Source organism: Bufo gargarizans, chromosome 5 (assembly GCF_014858855.1).
Source record: "Bufo gargarizans isolate SCDJY-AF-19 chromosome 5, ASM1485885v1, whole genome shotgun sequence".
In the NCBI taxonomy this organism is placed as follows: Eukaryota; Metazoa; Chordata; class Amphibia; order Anura; family Bufonidae; genus Bufo; species Bufo gargarizans.
Window position 1 is genome coordinate 339,057,026 of NC_058084.1, and position 22,354 is coordinate 339,079,379.

General features: G+C 44.1%; 1 protein-coding gene across 1 annotated transcript in view; it reads left to right on the top strand.

Moving 5' to 3' along the window:
- Window positions 1-17,859: 17,859 nt before the first annotated feature.
- ATP9B (ATPase phospholipid transporting 9B (putative)) overlaps window positions 17,860-22,354 on the top strand; it is a 202,846-nt gene continuing 198,351 nt past the window's right edge. Inside the window, exon 1 of the mRNA XM_044295515.1 lies at window positions 17,860-17,932. Within this exon, the coding sequence (XP_044151450.1) occupies window positions 17,860-17,932 (73 nt within the window). The remainder of the gene's footprint in view (window positions 17,933-22,354) is intronic.

The following is a 22,354-nucleotide window of genomic DNA, read 5'->3' on the forward strand; positions in this document are numbered from 1 at the left end:
ATATCCAGGTAGGAGCACCATGACAAGTGCAAAGTCACACCTAAAGGGACACTATAGGCAGCCCTTACACCACTCTGGCATTTCTACTCCTGGGTTGTCTACATAGGGGGACCTAGTCCCTCATTGCTGAAATGCAACTGGTATCACAAAAAAATTACATTTATCACGTTAAAGGGACCCCTGGCCCAGTTCACCAGTAGTCCGCTGAAATAGGCCCTATATGTGGGTGGTAGAAGCAGGGCTCACAGGCCTTTTGTATGTGTGGGTAGGAGAAGCAGGGCTCACGGGCCCTTTGTATGTGGTAGGAGAAACAAGGCCCTTTGTAACAAATGACAGTTTGGTACAATGTATCAGCGCAGGTAAGACCAATTAGTATGGAGTCCAGGGCGGGTGTGAAATTTGTGCTTCCTGTTAGGTCTAGCTAGGAGACAATTACTTGGATCGAATACATTGCCTGTGCACCTTCACTACTTCAATTATCTCTTAGAGACTACCTGTCCTTACAAAAGAAAATCCCAATCAGTGTTTAGAAAATTGTAGATTTTTTATTGGACGCTAAGTGGACTAGCTCTTCCTAGTGTGGAGCTGGCAAGCTGTGCAGTGTTCTCTGATCAATCTAATGTGCCCTCCCTGCTGCTCCTTCTCCCCTCTCACAGCATGAGCCTCACAAACAGGCTGCCGCTTAGAGACTGCCGCATCCCCTCCCTCTCTTACTTGTATCTTTAGTTACTATGTTACTGAATTCAAGTTTTTTTATTAGCATTTAAAGAGCTCAGCTTCCATTTTATGAACTTCTCAGGAAAAATAAAAGCTGGTTCCGACAGGCAACAAAAACATTTATAATGTTAAGAAAGTTTTGATAAATGAGGCACCATATTCTTGGAAACGGCATGGTGGTGGACACAAATACCAGGTTCTTCTGATCTGGGTGGAAAACCCCAATATTATAATGGGAACTCCTTTTGATCTTCACTGTGAGGCCCCCTTTGCCACCATTGGCTGTGGGATATTTACTACTATGACCACTGCTAGTGTTTAAGGTGGAAATGTCCTACGAGAAGATGAAGATGTGGTGTGATACAAAATATTATTAAGGTTTTGCACTGTTTTCTAACATTTACACTGTCTTATACTATATGCATGGGCTGTAAACTAAATCATGGGTTAATCCTGCCTCTGAGATGCTGTTTCCAGAAGCTTAAACTCTTAGGCGTGACCTCTCCTTGTCAGTTCATAGTCCGAATGAGGAGTGTGTTGAACCAGGGCTGAAGGAGTTACTCCCAACCCTCTTGATCAGCATTGGTGAAGTTTGATGCTCAGAGGACTCCAGTGAACCTCTGAGATTATTGAGCTGCTGAAAGAGGGAGTGCGTGATTTAGTCTGCGAAGGAATAGCCCTGGTTGGGCTTTATGGTTTCTGACCACCCTTTCCTACTCATGTAGCAGCTTTTATTGATGCTTTTTAGAGTATGGAACTCGCAGTTAGAAATTGCAGACAAATTTAATCTGAGTGCAATGATATGTGATTGTATCTCAGAGAAACTCTTCAGGTGACCCATGATTCACACACTTGTTGGAACTGTTTTACTAAGATTTGTGCCTCCATCATGTGTGGAAGTCTTTGTAGCTTTGCACTTCTGTGCACTTCAAGACTCTTGTTACCTTGTTCACCTGCACCTCCTTTCTGGTCACCTGTCTTTTACCCGCAACACAACACCAAGGGCACCTGCAATCAAATCCCTCTGGTTTGTTTCCATCCTGTATGTAGCACTTCCTGTTTCTGTATCCAACCAAACCCATGATGCACTTCTCCTTCCTCTGCCACACCTCCAGCACCGCCCCTAACAATGCCCAGCTATTTTCTAGCTCCTCCCACTCAGGTAGATACCTAGACACTCCTCTATCACACCCCTGTCAATGGACATGACATCACAGGAAATAAGAAAGAGCTGCATGGACAAGGTCATGTGACCATAACCAGAGCAGAAGATAGGAGCAATAAAGGTAAAATAAATATATTATAAAATTACAGATACATTCATACATGGTTATTTTTAAGGATGTTGACGCAATGGGATGGGAGTGGTATAGGCTCTGGCAATGATAGTTGCACACGCTGATCACAGTGGTAATCCTCACACTGATACCCCCTAGGGCCATGCAATGACAGGAGGACACACCCTTTTCTTCCCTTGGGGCACACCCTGATGTTAGGGCTCTTGCCCGGTGGTAGTTGAGGTGCCCTTGGAGATAAGAGTTGGTCTGAGTGCCATTGTACGGTGGAGTCAGTAACCAGGCCAGTTGTAGTAAATAAAGAAGTCTCTCTTTACTAAATTGCAGGATAGGAGTAGTAGTACATCCAATAGTATCAAGGCACAGTTGGCGGCTCTGGTACTCCTTCTCTCTGTCTTTCTAAAGTCTGTCTCTTTCTTCAGGACCTGAGGTTCTTTTAAATGTTTCTGTAATTTCTGCTCTGAGGGATGTAGAATTAAGATATGTCTGCCAAATTATCCTAAAGTGTGGAAGGGTGCGTTAGCAATGTTCCCTCTAACATCAGCAAAGTCTCTTTCTGCCATAAACATGCACTATGCCTTGCTGTCTGACTTCAACGTACAGCCTTGTAGATTCTGGACCTTATAATTTCCTTTCTCTCTCTGGAGTACTTTTGTAGTAGAGTCTGAGAGATGATACTTCTCTGAAAGTCAGACCTAGATCTGAAGAGCTCGTACAACATAGGTCCTATCTCTTCCTCAGCTGAGCACATACTGTACTATCAACTGACTGACTAACCAGGGTGTGGACCCTGGTCCATCTCCTAGCAACCTGAAAGGTTTGCATCAAGGTGTTAACCCTGACTTATCCAATCAGTGTTCTTAGGTATACAGTTACAGTCAATTAGATCATTTCACTTAGCAATACAAGATTATAAAAATTACCCTTTTGCAGTAACCCTGGGGTGTGCATACCTAGCAACCAGACTGTCAAACATGACACAGTTAAATTGGCACTGACATGGAAGAAATGAGACAGAAGATAGAGTTGACCAGCCTCCTTCCTTTGCAGATTACAGCCTGCTGTTTATGGACTCCTGTATGCATGCTGTGCCAGCTTTTGGACTGCGAGGAGCTACAGGAAATTTGAAGTATCTCCCTCTGAATACAAAGCCCGTCCAGTAAAACACTTACACTAGTAAATAGTAGTTTATGCAATTAAATAAAAACGGAAATAAAACAGTGGAAGCAGATTTATCAGTATAATTATCCTGACACATCGTGTCCTGTTGATGGACCTGCCTTTAGTTAAAGGGGGTTCCAGAATTAGAAAAAGGGTCTTCTTTTTCCCAGAGACAGCTCCACTCATGGCCAGTAGACTGTGTCTAGCATTGCAATTCATCTGTGTTATAGTGAATACTGCTGAAGAAACAAATTATGAAGGTGCCTGGGATTATGTCACGGACGTTCCTGCGACAGGTGGCAGGAGATCGGTGGGACTGGCAACACGTGGTTTGATCTGACCTGTTTTCCATTTGGATCAAATGACGTCTGTGTGGTTCTGGTGCTTGCCACACCTTCTTTTCCCAGATGTGGCTATTAGGGTCATTTAACCTTCTCTATTTATAGTTGCTTCTCCCACAATGCTGTGCGGTTTATAGCTTCTGTTTGGACCTTTAGATAGATTGTGGTTGGATCTCGGCTGAGATCCTGGTGCTTCCATTGCTCCTTTGAAGTTAAGTCTTTCCTTTCCCTTTTGTATTTTGTTTGGGTTCTGTGTGTTGCATTTCCCTATTGTTTGTATTAGGCCTGTAGGAGACTCCTGTTTGTCCTTCCTTTTGGAGGAACAGGTAGTCTCGTCCCTGCCATTAGTACCAGGGTCCTGTAGGTATTCCTGAGTATGAACTCACCTATCTTTTGGGGTCAGTTCATACTGGTAGTCAGTCAGGATTTTGGTTAGGGTTTTCACTACGAGATGTCCATCTTCCTTCTCTAGTTCTCAGGCCTGATTCCCTGTTCCTCCCTTCCCTCCTATGCTCGGTGTGGTGTTTCCCTCCCACACCGAAGCGTGACAGATTAGGAAGCCATGAAGCATGAAGTTGCTTCTATAAAATACAACCCCTCGGGGGACATTTACTAAGCATGTTGTGCCCGAATTATGGTGTAAAATGTGCCAAAAAGAATGGCGTTTTGATTTGAGTCTAAAGAATTGATCACTCTAGAAATTAGTTATAAATGTCAAAGTGGGCGGGGTTATCCAATTGGCGCACATTACACCTCATTTATCACCCTTTTATCGGCAGAAATGGCTCAAATTGTTGCAGACGATAAAGCCAGCTTATGTGGTGGTGTTTTGTGTCAAAATTCGCATTTATGGCGTAAAGATCAGACTTTTTGTCAAAAAGTCACATTAATGAAAAGAAAATTGGCGTAAAATTGTTGCAAATTGAGAGAAATAGACGGATAATCAAGTTTATATTTAAGAAAGTCACATTTTAAAATTGCAGTGCGCCTTTTGATATATGAGGTGAAACAAATCACCACTTTTAATTTGTAATGTTTGTATTTTTTTGTGTGCAAATTGCGCTATTGTTGACAAATGTCCCCCCATTATCTTGAAGAACCCTTTCAATCACAAGTCCGGTCATATTAAGGATGATTAAGGATCAGCATTAAGGGGATCCGAAATGCATTGACATGAGCTGTTTGTATGGATTTTAATGCACTATTTTGAACAATAAAGCTGCCACGATTGATATGAAGTTGGATTATCCTTCCTTTGTTCCACATTGAAAAAGTTTCCGTCCGGTTCCTGATGGCAATCCGTGCGTCGACTACGTACGATATACCAGCAGGTGAGCGCACCCAACCCCCTTTATCGTGAACTATATTTACTACAATTACCCATCATTTCCAATATCCAAAAGACATCAATACCAAGTAGGCAGACGTATGTGACTTTAAATTCCTATAAGAAGTGACTCGTAGTCACAATAATATACCTCAATCAGCCAAAGCAATAAATCCACCCGCCTAATATTGTGGAGGTCCCCCTTGTACCCACAGACTCAACAAGATCGTTGAAAGGGTCCCATTGTATCTTCCACCAAGACATTAGCAGCAGATCGGTAAAGGGGTTTTATCATCACAGACATTGATGACCCATCACCACGATATGCCACCAATGTCAGATAGTTGTGGATCCCAGAGGTGGCACTCACACCTATCTCCGGAACAGGCCCCAGAAAGTGAAGAAGAGGGCACCATGCCATCAATGTCAGATAGGTGTGGGTCAAACCTCTGGGATCCACAACTAACTCCAGAACAGGCCCCAAAAAGTGAAGGAGAGCGCACCATGCCATCAATGTCAGATAGCTGCGAGTCCCACCTCTGTGATCCACAACTATCTCCAGAACAGGCCCCGGAAAGTGAAGGAGAGCACACCATACTATCAATGTCTGATAAATGAGGGTTCCACTTCTGGGACCAGCACCTATCTCCAAAACACAGCTTCCAAAGTGAAGGAGAGCAGCTGTACAAAAGTGGCTTGCTCTTCATGCACTGCTAGGGGACTTGTGAAAATTGCCGATCGAGTGTGCTTGGCTAATCTCGGAAGTCCCATATCGGTGAATAGAGAGCATTTGTGCAAGCGCTGCTACTTTTTTATCAATGCCATCACTGTCTCGGGAGGAAATACCCATTGCCATCAAACGTTCCAGATGGGACTACAATGTCGCCAATCTCCTTCAATGCCATTAATGTCCTAAATGGAAATAACCCATTAAAGTTTACTGCATCTTATACTATATTAGAACTTCTGTGGAATCGGACCAGACAAGTTAACCTTTGCTCCCCCTGTGAGTCTATGATTCTTTTCCACCCATGACCCAGCTGCTGGTTCACGTGTAACCTACCATGGACCACATATGATAGGTACTAACCTCTACATACTAGGAACATCCAATAAGACATGCCATGTTGGAGAAGCTGTGACCCAGCCGTCCAACCATCACAATTAGGCTTTTGTCAAAGTTAGTCAGGTGCTTACATTTACTAAACTTTTCTGCTTCCAATACATCAGCCCCAACAATTGACTGTTACTCACTAGCTTCCTAATACCTGTATATGTCCCTCTTGACAGGCGCCATGGCCATGAGATAACCAACATCATTCACTTCACTTGTCAGTGGTTTTAATTAGAAATGAGCCAAGTATTGGAAAATTCGATTTGGCTGCTTCGTTGATGAATTACTTTGCAAGTAGTGGGTGCAATGATAGGGAGCGGAGATTGTGCCGCACCCCGTCATTGTACCCCTCAGATGCCGCGTTCATTGCTGATTGTGTCATCTGACATTAATATTACAGTGTAAAATAAAAATAAATAAATAAATAAAATCATACTTACCCTCATCTATTGAATCGCAAAGAGCTGGCTGCCTCCATCACGACTGAATATTCAGCACAAAATCTCGTGCAGCCCATGATGACGTCATATGTTACCGTGCACGGGATTTTGCGCGGGATCTTCAATCAAGATGGCAGCGGCCGGCTCTTCGCGCTAAAATAACTGATGAGGTAAGTATGATTTTTTTTTTTAATTTACCGCCATTTCAGGGAAAATCGTTTCACTACCACGAAGCGTGAGGAAATTCGGCTTTGCGCCAAATTGTTACTATTGCACTGTGCGGATTCCTGGCTGCTGCTCTCTGTGTTTCAAAATGATTGTTTTGTTGTAAGGAGATTTAGGCAGATTACGTCAATCATGGATTTACCAAGAGACACAAATACCGTTCCATCTTAATATTGAAAAACAGCTGCTAGCTCCTTGTCCTCAGTCGCCAGACTCAGAAGGCCATGAATTTCGGACCTAAAATATTATAAGATTTAATTGTAGCTCAATGAACTGCAATGTTTCTACTACAGATAGATGTAGCAGGGGTGAATGCGTCACTTTTATTTATTTGGGTTCACCCTGATACCCAGGGGACTAAAGGAGTTGGACGACCACATATTGCCCCAGTCATACATGGTCATTGGGAGATGCTCTGTTAGCATCTCTCTGCTTCAGATGCTAAAAGTGTTTCATAAATTTGCGATCCTCCTCGTGATATCCATACGTTTTATGTATTCCCATTGAAGATCCCAGAGAGCATTCTGATTTCAAAAGGAGTTATTTAATTCTTGGGCTACATTCAGACTAGAGATGAGCGAATCGATTCTAAAGAATCAAGTGGTCTCATCAGTAGGACTTCTTCAACTATGAGGGGCTGTCCCAGCAGGTAAAGAAGAGCCCACCGGCCGCTAGATTGACAGGTCTGGACATTTAGCCCTGCCTGCCCCAATGCTCCAATTAGCAGAGCAAGGTCAGAAGCTCTGCTTTGGAGCAGCGACTGTACAGGTAATTCAGATGGTTTGGAATACAACTCAGTGCCATACTTCCCAACGTTTTCCGGAATGTCTGGGAGGCTCGCAGAAAAAGGGGAGACCTCCAAGACTCCTGGAAATTTTTACTTGATACGATTGTTTGGAAAAGAGTATGCAGTGACCCAGTGGGCCACTGCTCATAATAGAGTTTAGTATGTTTGGTTGGGTGTTATACTATGTTATACGAATTTCTGGCCAAATCACAGGGTTAATCGCAATCCCCTGACAACAGTTTCCGGGAAGAGCAAGCCCTACAATCCTGGACTTGACTTTCTCTTTAGAGAAATTATTCAGTAAAAATCTGAGGCACATGTTGACAGTGTAACCAGCATACTGTCCTGTGGATTCACAGTCAGCATTTTGGGTCCCAGAGAAGAACTCCAGGGAACCTACCAGAATCGTTGTGCAGAAAAAGAGAATTATTTAGAAGGCTAAGCAGCCAAACATGAGGGTGCATGAAAGCAGACTGTGGAGGTAACACACGTTTTATGGTTCCTGGACTCCACAGCTCTTGGATGGATAAATAAAAGTCTTTAAGCTCCAAGTCATACCAGTGTCACACACTTCTGTCTTAGGGTCTACACCTTGCAATCGGAATTGTAGACAAGTTTTGTAAGAATTGCACCCTATAGGTTGGATTAGAGTCTGGAAAGTGCAACTAAGAGGAACCTGGAGATAATTCCCTTGATTCATCCTGGAACCTTTTAGGACTGTTTAAAAATTGTGCCTACATTGTATATGGAGGACTTAGGAAAACTGGTTCTTCAGTAAAGGCTTTTTATACATTGAACTACATGGTCTACCTCAAATCATCTGCTCCTATGTCTTTGCACCTCGTCATCCTAACACCAAGGGCACCCCACCTTCCAACAGGCAGGAGACCCCTACCAGGGTGCGCCCCAGGGAAATAAATGTGTCCCCTCTTCACTGTGCACAGCCTGGGGAGCATTGGAACGGGACCACCACCACCATGTGTAATACCACCATCCTCATACCACTACTACTATCACCTTCTCTCCTGTAGCCTCCTACTTGGTCAGCTGCATGCAGTCTGCTACACTACTCCATGCCTTTTTTTTTTGCATTATACACTCACATAAAGAATTATTTGGAACACCATACTAATACGGTGTTGGACCCCCTTTTGCATTCTGAACTGCCTTAATTCTATGTGGCATTGATTCAACAAGCTGCTGATAGCATTCTTTAGAAATGTTGGCCCATATTGATAGGATAGCATCTTGCAGTTGATGGAGATTTGAGGGATGCACATCCAGGGCACAAAGCTCCCGTTCCACCACATCCCAAAGATGCTCTATTGGGTTGAGATCTGGTGACTGTGGGGCCATTTTAGCACAGAGAACTCATTGTCATGTTCAAGAAACCAATTTAAAATTATTCGAGCTTTGTGACATGGTGCATTATCCTGCTGGAAGTAGCCATCAGAGGATGGGTACATGGTGGTCATGAAGGGATGGACATGGTCAGAAACAATGCTCAGGTAGCCCGTGACATTTAAACGATGGCCAATTGGCACTAAGGGGCCTAAAGTGTGCCCAGAAAACATCCCCCACACCATTACACCACCACCACCAGCCTGCACAGTGGTAACAAGGCATGATGGATACATGTTCTCATTCTGGTTACGCCAAATTCGGACTCTACCATTTGAATGTCTCAACAGAAATCGAGACTCATCAGACCAGGCAACATTTTTCCAGTCTTCAACAGTCCAATTTTGGTGAGCTCGTGCAAATTGTAGCCTCTTTTTCCTATTTGTAGTGGAGATGAGTGGTACCCGGTGGGGTCTTCTGCTGTTGTAGCCCACCTTCCTTTCCCATCCTGACATTCAGTTTGAGTTCAGGAGATTGTCTTGACCAGGACCACAACCCTACATGCATTGAAGCAACTGCCATGTGATTGGTTGACTAGATAATCGCATTAATGAGAAATAGAACAGGTGTTCCTAATAATTCTTTAGGTGAGTGTACTGTTGTATACCAGCCAGGTGAAAGCCAAAAGGACACTTGTCGGGCTAATATGACCTTAGGGACCTGTACATCAGCATCTTCCCTGAGTGCATGCAAAATGTAGCCAACATAGCCTAAGGTGTCATGCATACGAGCATATCCATTTTGCGGTCCGCAAACAGCGGGTCCATAAAACATGGTTGTGCTCCTTGTGCCGTCCGCAATGACTATGCGGACATATTCTTTTTGCGGAACATACGGATGTGGAAAGCACACAGATGATCAGTATACATTCGTATGACCGTTCCGCAAAAGAATAGAACATGTACACAAAAAATGCGGATGCAACACGGAAGATATCATTATTTTGTGGATCCGCAATTTACGGATCGTGTGCATGAGGCCTAAGCAGCATCCACATTCTCCGGTATAATATGGGCCAAACAGGACATGAGGACATTAACAGGACAGATGCATCTTCTGCTTGGTAGATAAACTTCTAGAAACTAGTAATTATGTATAAAACTACTACAGCGCTGGTGTGGCTGTAGTACCATTCCTACTGTCCACGGAGTTCCATCTAGTTGGTACTTCGCAGCGTCTCCTGCATACATTTCCATCCTAATTTGACAGGTCTTCAGTGAAATCGGCCATAAACACCGTCAGAAACCATTAATGCTTTGTATTTCTATTATGCAACTGCAAGGTCATTTATGTCTGAAATGATGAGGCCAGGCAGTACGTGAAATGGAAAAAGACACAACCATCAATCTCTTCCCTCGGACAGATCCTCTACACCGTATCTTCAGATCTTAATGTCTTTTCGCACTTTTCTAGCCATTTACATGATTTGTATCAGAGAAAACTAAATCTATTAGCAAATGTATCCCGCGTGGGACACCAAACGTGTTCTCCTGAGAATAGAAGACGCAAGGAGAACCAGTTAGACCTGAAAATTGAAAATTGTTTCCAATTGCCCACTTACTTAAAGGCAACTTGTCACATTAGAAATGCAGTGCTGTCTGCAGGCAGCATGTTATAGAGCAGGAGGAGCTGAGCAGAATGATATATAGATTTACGGAAAAAAGATTTAGTAAAACCTGTCATTTATTCATGTAAATCTCTGCTCTTTCTCTTCTTAGGAGTCCAGTGGGCGGGCCTATCAGTGATTGACAGCCTTGCCTGTATGAGTTTGCATAGAGATGTCAATCACTGACAGAACCGTCCACTGGACTCCTAAGGGCCCATTCACACAGCTGTAGCCATGTCCATGTTGTGACTGCAAACAGTAGGTCGGCAAAACACTGGCACCGTTAACCTACCGTGGACCCGTTGACCTGTTGACTTTAATGGGTCTGCGATCCGCAAGATATGGCAAAAGATAGGACATGTCCTATCTTTTGCGGAGCGGAGGCACAGACCCGGAAGCCCACGGAAGGGCGTCTTTGTGTTTCTGTGGGCAGTCACAACACGGGCACGGTGGCCCTAAATACAGAGCAGATGTTTTCCCACAAAACTAAATATCAATCTGCTCAGCTCCTCCTGCTCTATAACATGCTGCCTGCAGATTTCAACGTGGCAGGTTTGCTTTAACTTCATAGTAACCAATTGCCGTACATGTATGGTGCTTGGTTCTTGGCCTTAATCCGCAGCACCATACATGTACAGCCTGGGATTAAAGATCCTGCAACGTAGCAGGGCAGGTCGGTTCCCTGGCTGTCGGTGATAGGCGGGGACCTGAAAAGAAGACAGAAGTGAGCGCTAGGCAGTAAATAGAGTAAGAGGCTATGCTGCTTTTCTCTGTTGGACCTGACGATCACATGATCACTGGCTGTCTCAGGTAGAGCAGAGCTGCAGGGTCTTGGCAGACCCTGATCAGCCCTGCCTGGTACAATGCACCCACAGGGGGCTGTTTCCCCTGTAACTGGGGTGAAATATATAATTAAATACAAATAATATAATATTATTATTAATAATAATAAATATTATTATTAATATCGATATTATTAATAAATATAATAACATACAAATAAATGAAAAAAAATAAAAAATTGTGAAAAAAATGAAAACACCTGCACCAACCAAAACCATTGCCAATGACACAAAATAGGGAATCCATTGTAATAATAAATTTTGGTGTCAGTTTACATATTTAAAAAAAAAAGCTATAGTTTGAAAACAATGATATTTTTTTTAGACATTTTTTGCAGCTCTCCCAAAATAAAAAAAATAAAAAAAATAAAAAAAGGCTAGATGCGACCGTATGTATTTTGCAGTCGCTAAACCGCAGATCCGCAAAAATATGGGAATACAGAAATGGACACGAATAGGACATGCTCTATAATGTGCCGAACGACCGCACGCATGTTGACAGCACACAGATGACATCCGTGTGCTGCCTGCATTTTTTGCTGCCCTATAGAAGTGAACGGGTCTGCGTGTGATCTGCGGAAGGCCCTAGGCGTCAGGTAAAAAAAATGTCCCAAAATAATTTTCACAGTCTAATCAATAATAAAGTTAGGACTGTTAAACCACAATGTGCGCTAAATCACAGAAACAAATGTCTTTTCAGGCCTGGTAATTAAAGGTGGAGTCGCTGCTGCGCCAGTCGTTATGCTGTATATCATCTATATACCTAATATCAGATATGTATTGATCCTCCTCAATTCCATACCTGTAAGGTAAGGGTATTGGTACACATTCTGTACCATGTCCTACCAACCTTCTGTCACATACTGTTGTGTACAATGGAGACACATTATTAATATATATTTTTCTGGTAAGATAGCGCTGTAGCTCTATAGTTATGTTGCTCTGCTTAGATAGGGCAGTGGAGCCTTTGGGCCTCTTAGGTACCATGGCCTGGGTGTAAGTGCAACCTGTGCCCTACCATCGGCTGCACTCTTCTCTGCTATTATTACTACTTCTGCAACCCCTAATAACCACCCCGCTAACCTAGATTAAAGAGAAAAACATAAGCGCCCATGCTCTTTGCAAATGACACCATAATCCAGCACATGCCAGATGCTTTTTGCCATTCAAAACCAGTTCCTTCCCTTGTGTCTTCCACGAATGGACATACCGCACTTGTATTTACAAAGGCTGTGAGAGCCCCTCCAGAACACAGCCGATCTCTGTGTGTCCTGGTCTCGCGCCCCCAGGTCAGACAGGGAAGATATACTATTACATGAAGGCGAAGATGAATGTCTGACCGCGTAACACAAGGACAGGAGCCGCTCTCATTGACTAGCTTTCCATTCTGGCCCATAGCGAGGTGGTTGTCCCAAGTACGGGAACAGGGGTGCACCACCAATGAGGCGAGGTGAGGCGATTGCCTCAGGCAGCACCAGGTAGGGGAAAGAGGGGGATTATCTGTTACTGCGGTATAGTATTGGGAAGCACAGTATGTAGCTCTGTATTATCCTGTATGTTTCAGTTTCAGTTTTTGCCTCAGGCAGCAGAAAGGCTAGGTGCACCCCTGTACGGGAACCTTAATAATTGAAGAATTCATTTAAGGATCATCACCCGCAATAAACACTCTTAAATAAGTCTTTATAGTGCACCGGCAGTAATAAGCGTTTCTATTCTCTCGTCGGTATTTCCTTGTCTAAAACGCGTACATAAAGTGCAGAGTGCAACAACGTAGTGGATAAGAAATTCATTTAAGGAATAGCAGCAGCCTAATGGCAGTCTCGAGATACAGATCATTAGATAACGTCAACAGTTTATTAAGGTGCAATGTGCAGTGCAATATACAGCCGGTGGTGTTGAATTTTCAACAGTCTTAAAGGCTATGGACACCTTCGGAGGCATTTTTTTTAAATGATTGCATGTTTTTTATTGGCCTTTATTAAAAATATTGAGCTGTTCTGTCAAAAAGGGTTAACCGTTTTTCTAGCTGTGTGACTGGTACTTTCACTTTGGTCATCTAATACAGTGTTTCCCAACCAGTGTGCCTCCAGCTGTTGCAAAACTACAACTCCCAGCATGCCCGGACAGCATTTGGCTGGGAGACACTGATCTAATAAACCTTATCTCTAAACTACTGATAGGTTATAAACACTTATTTAAAACACATTCTTATCAGTAATATAATCGTTATCGTTCTTATCAGTAAGATAAGAAGTGAGCTATAAGGAGTATTTATAAAGTCAGAGAGCAGAGACAAGGAGCCCGTCAGTTCCTGGTCTGACGGAAAAGAGATAAAATCCACAGGGTGCTACTACAGCATGTCAGATCTGTAGAGAAAAAATACAGATAGAAGAAACATATTTTTAATAAAATACTAATAGTCAATTTAAAAAAATATTTTTAGCTCAAAATGAGTACAATGCAATAATAAAAAAGAATGTCACCAAAGGTGCACATAGCCTTTAAACCAAAGTGCACCAGTGGAGACAAAATATGCTGCTGACTACTATATTTGTTTTCAATAGCTGCCAATTACGTATCTCTTTACTGTAATATACAGCTAGCGGTTTCCCTCCATAAAACCGGGGGTAGAGACAGCCTCCTCTTCTTCTTCAGCCCAGCGACAAAACAGGGCCTGCTTGACCGTCAGCCTTGCCTTCTATGTCGGCCTTCCTCCACACTGCAGCCTCCGCATTCTCTGCGCTCACTGCCACTGCCAACTCCGCTTGCCAAGATAATTCTGCATCAAGGTCAGGTAAGACTCTCTGGGCCGTCCCAGCCCTCCGTGCGCTCAAACACATGGGAAGCTACAGTGACTAGCGAACACTCATGGTGGGGCAGCAAACATGACGCATGCCCGCTCACATGCTCCTCCCAGACCCCTTCTCCGTCGAGCACACGAACCATAAATGTGCATGTGCCCTAATAGGACATACGGACAAGTGTTGTCTTTATGAGACAACCCCTATAAAGCTGGACTTGTCGCCACTCCTGACATGTCTGGTTTAGTAACTACTTGCATTCCCAATGTTATAACAATTCTGGAGAATCTATTCTTATGACTCTATGTTGTGCCATTCCTTTATTATTCCTGCTAGAAGTTAATAAATGACAACTGCAATAAAGGTCCAGCTGGGTGTTACCAATTTTGGGGAGGCTTGTCCACGCTCAGTCTGACACTGGGTGCACTGATTGGATAGAGCCAGTCTATCTAGCGACACACCCCTAATTGGTAACACCCAGCTGTACCTTTATTGCAGGGTTTTGGTAACTCATTCATAAATAGTACAGGGTTGGCTGGCATTAAATAAATCTAGTGCTTATGGTAGCAACAAATTATATAATGTAACATTTCCAAGTAGATGTAGCAGGTCTGGGTGTGTAAACTGCAACATAAAATAAGATAAGATGTGGCATTATTTTACATAGGACTGCAGCTAACTATGTTTAAAGGGGTGGTCTGAGTTCTATAAAAAAAAAATAAAGCACTGTAAATCTGATGGTGAGCAATATATATATAAGCTAAGCAAGTTTTAGGTAAATTTTTTTTTATATCTACTCATTTCCCTAGTTCTGTTCTGGCCCATTGTTTACATGCATTTGCAGAGCTGTGGGGGCGTGTAACAACAATCTCTGAGGTTTCCTTGATGAATATTTGTCGGTGTCAACAAAGACTGCCTTTCCCCTCCCCCTGCTACAAAGGGAGTGAATAAAAGTCCTGCCCTGTCTGCAGTCTGACTGGTGGGATACTTATGTTGTATGTGTGGGATTGCAAGTCCCAGCTGTAGAATGACACTGCTGATACACACAGGATCTTCCCCCTAACTGTTCTTGTACAATGCACACAATGCACTGCAGACACTTCCACACAGCAAGCAGGAGAGTACAGAGGAGAGGACTCGCCCGATCTTTGTCAGTTCTGTGTCTGCATGATGAGGAGGGAGGGAAAATCCTGTGCCCAGCATTTGTCTTTTTGCAGTTGCTCAGTATCTGAGGCACAGCGTCCAGCCATGAGTCTGTGCTGCTGATAGTAGAAGGGGTTAAACTTAGCAGAAGAATCCAGTGGGAGGTAAGACACAGGGCAGACAGTTAAGCTCGCAGATTGGTCAGTGCAGGGGGTGTGGCCAGCAGATGGGCAATGCAAGGGGTGTGGCTTGTTGCTCTAACCAGCACAGCCTTCACAATGATGGTCTGTGCACAGAGGCAGACCTGCTCCTCCTGCTCCCTCAGGCTTGTGCACTGAATGTCATCAGAGCAGGGAAAGAAGATGACATCACAGGTCATGTGACACTCAGCTAACTAGGAGAACAGGACCACTGTAGACGAAGGAAGTGAACTGAAAACCCCTTACATTTGGTTAGTTAGAAACATACAAAGATAAAAATAACTTTGACAATCCCTTTAAGGACCTCGGGAAGGGGAATCTTGTAAGCTTAAAAGTACAATTAGTGTTTCTACAATTCTACACCTCTGTTTTGCGGTTCGCAAACCGCAGTTCCACAAAACACCGGCCTTGTACGCCCCGCATATCGCGCGCTATTTTAAAAATACCTATTCGTGTCTACAAAATGGACAAGAATAGGAAATATTTTTGCGTGGAACAAACATACAGATGCGGACAGCACAGGTTGCTAATTAGTAAGGAAAGCGCTCATTAGTACAGTAGGACTGCAGAGTGGTGAATGCAGTGCTCCCTTTGAGGGCTCTGTACTCACCGCTTCCTGGTCTACTCCAGCATGGGGGTCCTATTAACACGGGAGTCTGATCTGAGGTCTGATTAGGGGTCTTATTAAGGGCTCATGCACCCGAGCGTACTTTCTTTCCGTGTCCGTTACGTTTTTTTGCGGACCATATGCGGAACCATTTATTTCCTTTAAAAAACGGAAGTTACTCCATGTGCATTCCCTTTCCGTATGTCTGCTCCGCAAAAAAATAGAACATGCCCTATTATTGTCCACATTATGGACAAGGATAGTACTGTTCTATTAGGGGCCAGCTGTTCCGTAAAATACGGAATGTGCACGGACGTCATCCGTATTTTTTGCGGATGGCAAAATACACACGGTTGTGTGCATGAGCCCTAACACTGTGGGTCTGAGCTGAGGTCTGATTAAAAATCGTTTTTTTCTTATTTTCCTCCTCTAAAACCTAGGTGCGTCTTATGGGGCGCAAAATATGGTAAATAATAAAAAATAATAATAATTGGAAGATTCAGCTCTGCTACATTGTCAGCCTCAATCTTCAATATATCCTTCCATAATAATAGTCCTCCGATCTCCAAGCATCGCTGTGCTCTCTCTAAAGAAGGACACGGCAGACGGCACAGTACGCAGGTTCAATACGCGATCATGGCTCGTATTATCACACGGTTTTCTTCATGCTGATAAAACCTGCAGTTTTTCTTTCCAGCTACTAATCTGCTGAGAAGCAATATTTACTAGCGGTAACCTGAAATCGACACTGACCTTGATGTAAAATATCAATGGCTTTTGTTTGCCTATTCTCTCGGCTTTATAACGTACACACACAGCCGGCGAGTGTTGCCTAGCAACAGTAACAGTATAACCACAAATGCACAGACAGACAAAGACGTCGTGTGCGTGGAGCGGGTGCGTAACACTACACCCACAACAATATAATCTAGTAGTCATCAATTAACAAAAAAATAAATAAACATCCGGAATTTCCAGGGATCGGGTTCCAAAACTGTTTTTTACTCCCCCCCTCCTTTTTTTTTTTTTTTTTTTTTAAATAACACAGAGAGGGTAGATTAGGTTACAGCGGCTGCTTCCACCATAAGCAGATGGTTGATACTGTGCGCAGACATAAGAAAAAGAAAAAGCCAGGACATAATGCACGACAGGGAAGCAGTACCTTGTAATATGTGCCCTCCCCCGAAATAGCTGTAGTGGGCCTCACCCATTCAGGATCATTAAAGGGGTTGTGCAGTGCAACGATATTGATGAACTGTCTTATAGGTCATCAGTATCAGATCGGAGGGAGTCCAACTCCTGGCAACCCTGCCGATCAGCTGTTTAAAGGGGACGTGGCACTCATGCAAAATTACCTGTGTGTCGTCTCCTTTGCAGCGGCCGCACACACTGCAAGCAGAGGTGCCGGTAATTTCAAACCGAAAGCAGCACTTGCATGAGCGGTGTTACCCCATCTGATCGGCGGTTGTGCCAGGGGTCAGACCCCTACCGATCTCATAGGGATGACTAGAGGTGAGCGAAGTGTTGGAAAATTTGATTTAGTTGCTTGCCAAATTTTACAAAAAAAATTGTCTTCCTGACCAAAAATACTGCCTCACGAGGTGCATTTCTTTATGGGTGCTATGACAGGGATTGGTGATTGCGCCGATCCCCGTCATTGTACCCCTCAGATGCCACATTCCTCTCTGATCGCTACATCTGAGCAGGGCCGGTTTTAGACAAAATGCGGCCCTGGGCGAAATGAAAAGATGGGCCCCAAATTCTGAAGTACTGTATCAACAGTGACATTTATTCACAACAAAATCCGAGAAGTCACTGCCACGGCCCACGATTGGTTGCAGGCAGCATCAGAATGGATGATGACATCCAGGGACCCGATCAGAGGTCGGAGAGCACTGGAGCCGAGAGCCAGTGTCAGGAAGCAGGTAAGGCCCAGTTCAGAGTTCAGTTGTTTGGTCAGTTATTTCCATCAGTTATTGTGAGCCCAAACCAGTAGTGAAGGCTACTCAGGGATAAGGTATAAGGCAACGATTTCCTCCTGTTCTGTGTTTTTGATCTGCATCTGGTTTTGGCTCACAATAATTGATGGAAATAACTGAAGTGTGAACTCAGCCTAAGGGCTCATGCAGACGGCCGTTGCTCGTCTGCAATATGTGGGCACCGACCGTGTGCTTAACATATCACGGATGTGGACCCATTCACTTGAATGGGTCCGAAATCCAGAAGGTGTGGTGCGGAACGGAGGCACGGAACCCCATGGAAGAACTATGGAGCGCTGCCGTGGGGCTTCTCTCCGTGCCTCCGCACCACAAAAATATAGAACATGTTCTATTTTTTTGCGGTGCGGATGGATCATGGACCCTTTCAAGTTGAATGGGTTTCCTTCCGCCTGTGGCAACAGCATGGATGGTGTCCGTGCAGTGGGGACAGCAAATTGCGGTCCCCAATGCACGGAACGGCCGGTTTGTGTGCAAAAGCCAGATTTATACCAAGATTCAATAAAAAAAAATGCAACGGCTCAGTAATAAGGAATGCAAATGATACACACTGGAGCTGAGCAATCTATAGACTACCAACAGGAGGGAGCTGGGAGCGTCGGGGGATGAAGGAATCCACTTGTTTCACTGAAGGCAAAATGCTGCCTTTCTTCCATAACTTTAGATAGATAAAAGATAGATAGATAGATAGATAGATAGATATGAGATAGATAGATAGATAGATAGATAGATAGATAGATATGAGATAGATAAAAGATAGATAGATAGAGAGAGAGAGAGATAGATAGATAGATAGATAGATAATAGATAGATAACATATAGATAGATAGATAGATAGATAGATAGAGAGATAGATAGATAGATAGATAGATAGAAAGTATTCCTATACAGCAGAAGTCTCTTTTTTTTTTTTTTTTTTTTAAGTAATTGGCCATGCAGCTGTATACTGTAGTGGTTAACATTCTGGGCTGTAATGTAGAAGGTTGTGAGTTTGAATCGTGCCAGAAACTTTTCAGAAATAGAGGCTAGATTAGACTTAAATACACTGGGTGTCCCCAAGCACTGACTCCATACATGGACATAGCTATATATGGAGTCAGAGCAGGGACTCCTAAGCCGAACTAGAATCCCGACACTCTCCCCTCTTCAGAGCAGGGGGTGCCTGGTTTAATGCTCGGGTTCTCCCATTGACTTCCATTGTGCTCGGGTGCTTTGTAGAGCACCCGAGCATCGGGAAGTGTTCTACTCGAGCACCGAGCACTTTGGTGCTCGATCAACACTAATAGATACAGGTAAAACTCGAAAAATTTGAATATCGTGAAAAAGTCCATTTATTTCAGTAATGCAACTTAAAAGGAATTGCATTAATTCAGCTTAAAATTAGAATATTGTGAAAAGGTTGAATATTCTAGGCACAAAGTGTCACCCTCTAGTCAGCTAATTAGTCCATACCCCCTGAGCAAAGGGGACCTGAGATTGTGACTTTGGGGTTTCATAAGCTGTAAGCCGTAATCATCCAAATTATAACAGATAAAGGCTTGAAATATCTCGCTTTGCCTGTAATGAGTCTCATATGTTAGTTTCACCTTTGAAGTTGCATTACTGAAATAAATGAACTTTGCACAATATTCTAATTTTTCGAGTTTCACCTGTAGATAGATAGATATGAGATAGATTACATTATATTTAGACAATTGTGTTCCAGGCAGCAAATAGTTAAAACTAAACAGCTACAGTGTGTGTGTGGGGGAAGGAGGGTCCTGTATATTCTCTGCAGGCGGCCTCCCCTCCTGCACCTATCAGGTTATGGCGGCCAACAAGCAGCACAGAGAGGAGAGAGCGGCCGGCAGCCGTAGGTCAGGTCATTAGAGGGTGACATTCTGAACTCAGCAGTAAACCTCGGGAGCAGAGGAGGCCATTACCTTCACAGTGCAGGACCTCCGGTGAGAGAGAGGAAGGGGGCGGGGCAGTGGCCTAGCTAGAAATGACTGGGCCCCACAGCAATTTTTTGAATGGGGCCCCCCTCCCCAAATAATTTTTTTGCAACCCCTTCCTTTCATGCCGCTCCCATTCCTGTGGCTGGTAAAGATCGCTCTCTCAGACCAGGCCCGGTCGTGCTGTCTGTGCTCTCCTTAGGTGCGGCCACCACCTCTCTTCCATATCTGTCTGGGCAGCTCAGCAGGGGGCCAATTGGGCAATTGCCCTGTTTGCCCCCCCCCCCGCCCTAACGCCGGCCCTGCGTCTGAGATTGACATTACGGTGTAAAATAAAATAAAATTAATAAAATCATACTTACCCTCATCTATTTGATCGTAAAGAGCCAGCTGCCGCCATCTTGATTAAAGATCCTGTGATGATGTCATCCGGCATGGTGATACGTCCCCGCCGATGGGGTTTCATACGGGATCTTTAATCAAGATGGCGTCAGCAGGCTCTTCGTGATCAAAGGGAGGAGGTAAGAAAGATTTTTTTTTAAAAAATTTACCGCCATTCAGGGAAAATCGATTAGTTACCAAGAAGCACGAGGAAATTCTGCTTCACGGCAAATTGAATTTTCCCTGAAATTCGGATCGCTGCCATCTTGCTTGTGACGTATAATGTCACCACGGCAGCCAGCGTGATGACGTCATCATAGGCCACGTTAGATTTCGCGCCACATCCTCAAGCATGATGGCGGCGCCCGTCGCGAGCAAATGGTTTAGGCAAGTATGATTTTTTATTTATTTTTTCCTATTAATTTGACACTCTGTTATTTATATCAGATACCGCGATCATGTATGAACGCGGCATCTGAGGGGTAAAATGACGGGGAGCGGCGCGACGGTGGCTCCCTGTCATTGTACCCACTACTTACAAAGAAATGCACTTTGTGATGAATGAAAGCAATTTTATTTATTTTTTTATTCAGGGAAGCAGCCGAACCGAACTATTGAATAATTCGCTCATCTCTGGTGACCACCTGAGCAAGGTGGACAGAGAAATAAGAAAAAGTACAAACTGCAGGTGGCGCTATACAGATGCATTTTATTGGGTAGCTCACTGGCTTTACTACATTTTTAATCATACGCGGCTATAAAAGTATTCAGATCCAGGTTCTGGCTTGAAAATATTTTTTCGTAGGACAATCCCTTTAAATAAATGTTGATTTCTGTCAGGTTGAAGTAAAATAAAACAGCTCCTTGATGGACGGGAAGGAGCCTAACATTGTCCAAATGAGTTATTGATTGTGCGGGGTGTCAGTGATAGGTGTGATAACAAGGTGAGAGGAAGGGAATACTTTCTACCAGTAAATATCTCTTAACGTTTCTGGCCAGAACTGGAAATTGAAGAGACGCCGATCCAGCTTTCTCCCCAGAGCAATAATGTTTTGATGAAACACAGAATGATTTCTGAGCCAAAGATGCTTACTTGACATTACCGCCACCCGGGATGTGCGCGCGCCACCGCAGGGCCTACAGCTAGAGCTAGCACATTTTCAAGGTTTCATGCCTTTTGTAAAGAGGACCTGTCACCGCTCCTGACATGTCTGCTTCCATAGTAAATATTCAGCTTCCCAGTGAAATAACAATTCTGGAGCATCTTCTCTCATAACTCTGCGTTGCTCCTCTGTGATTGCTCCTAGAAATGTATAAATACATTGACACATGGGCGTTTCCAGGTTTGGGTATGTCACTGCACACTCTCGCACTGCCCAGTCAGTGCTGCCAGTGTCCGACTGTGCAGGGACACATCTCATTGGCAAAGGAAATGGTAACACCCAATTGTAGGAGGTATAACAGAGGAACAGCACAATGCAGAGTTAGGCCATAGGAAGCGCTTCGTGCGCGAAACGGCCATCGCCGCTGCCTGTTCGCCTGGTTTGCACTGTATTGTGTCTGCTCCTGACCCGTGAAAACGTCGATCGGTGAGTGCCGCCGGAGTATTTTCTTCTATTGTATGTCAATGCAGAGTTAGGGACTTGTTCACATGTTCGTGAGGGCTCCTGGACGGATCCAGACCCATTCAACTTGAATGGGTCCGCATCCCTCCGTTCCGCAAAAAGACAGGACATGTTCTATCTCTGTGCGGAACGGAAGAACGGAACAGAACCCCACAGAAGCACTCCGTAGTGGTTCCATGGGTTTCCATTCCGCATCCGGATTTGCGGACCCGATGCGGAATGCATGCGGAACGGTGTCCGTTCATTGCGGATCCGCATATGCGGTCCGCAATACGGCAACGGAACCCATACGTTCGTGCGAACAAGGCCTTATAAGTAAAGATCCTCTGCGAGCACGGCCACCACTGCAGGATTGAACCATAGAAACGAGCAGTATATAGTTTGATGGAAAAATGAATTAGCCTTCTATT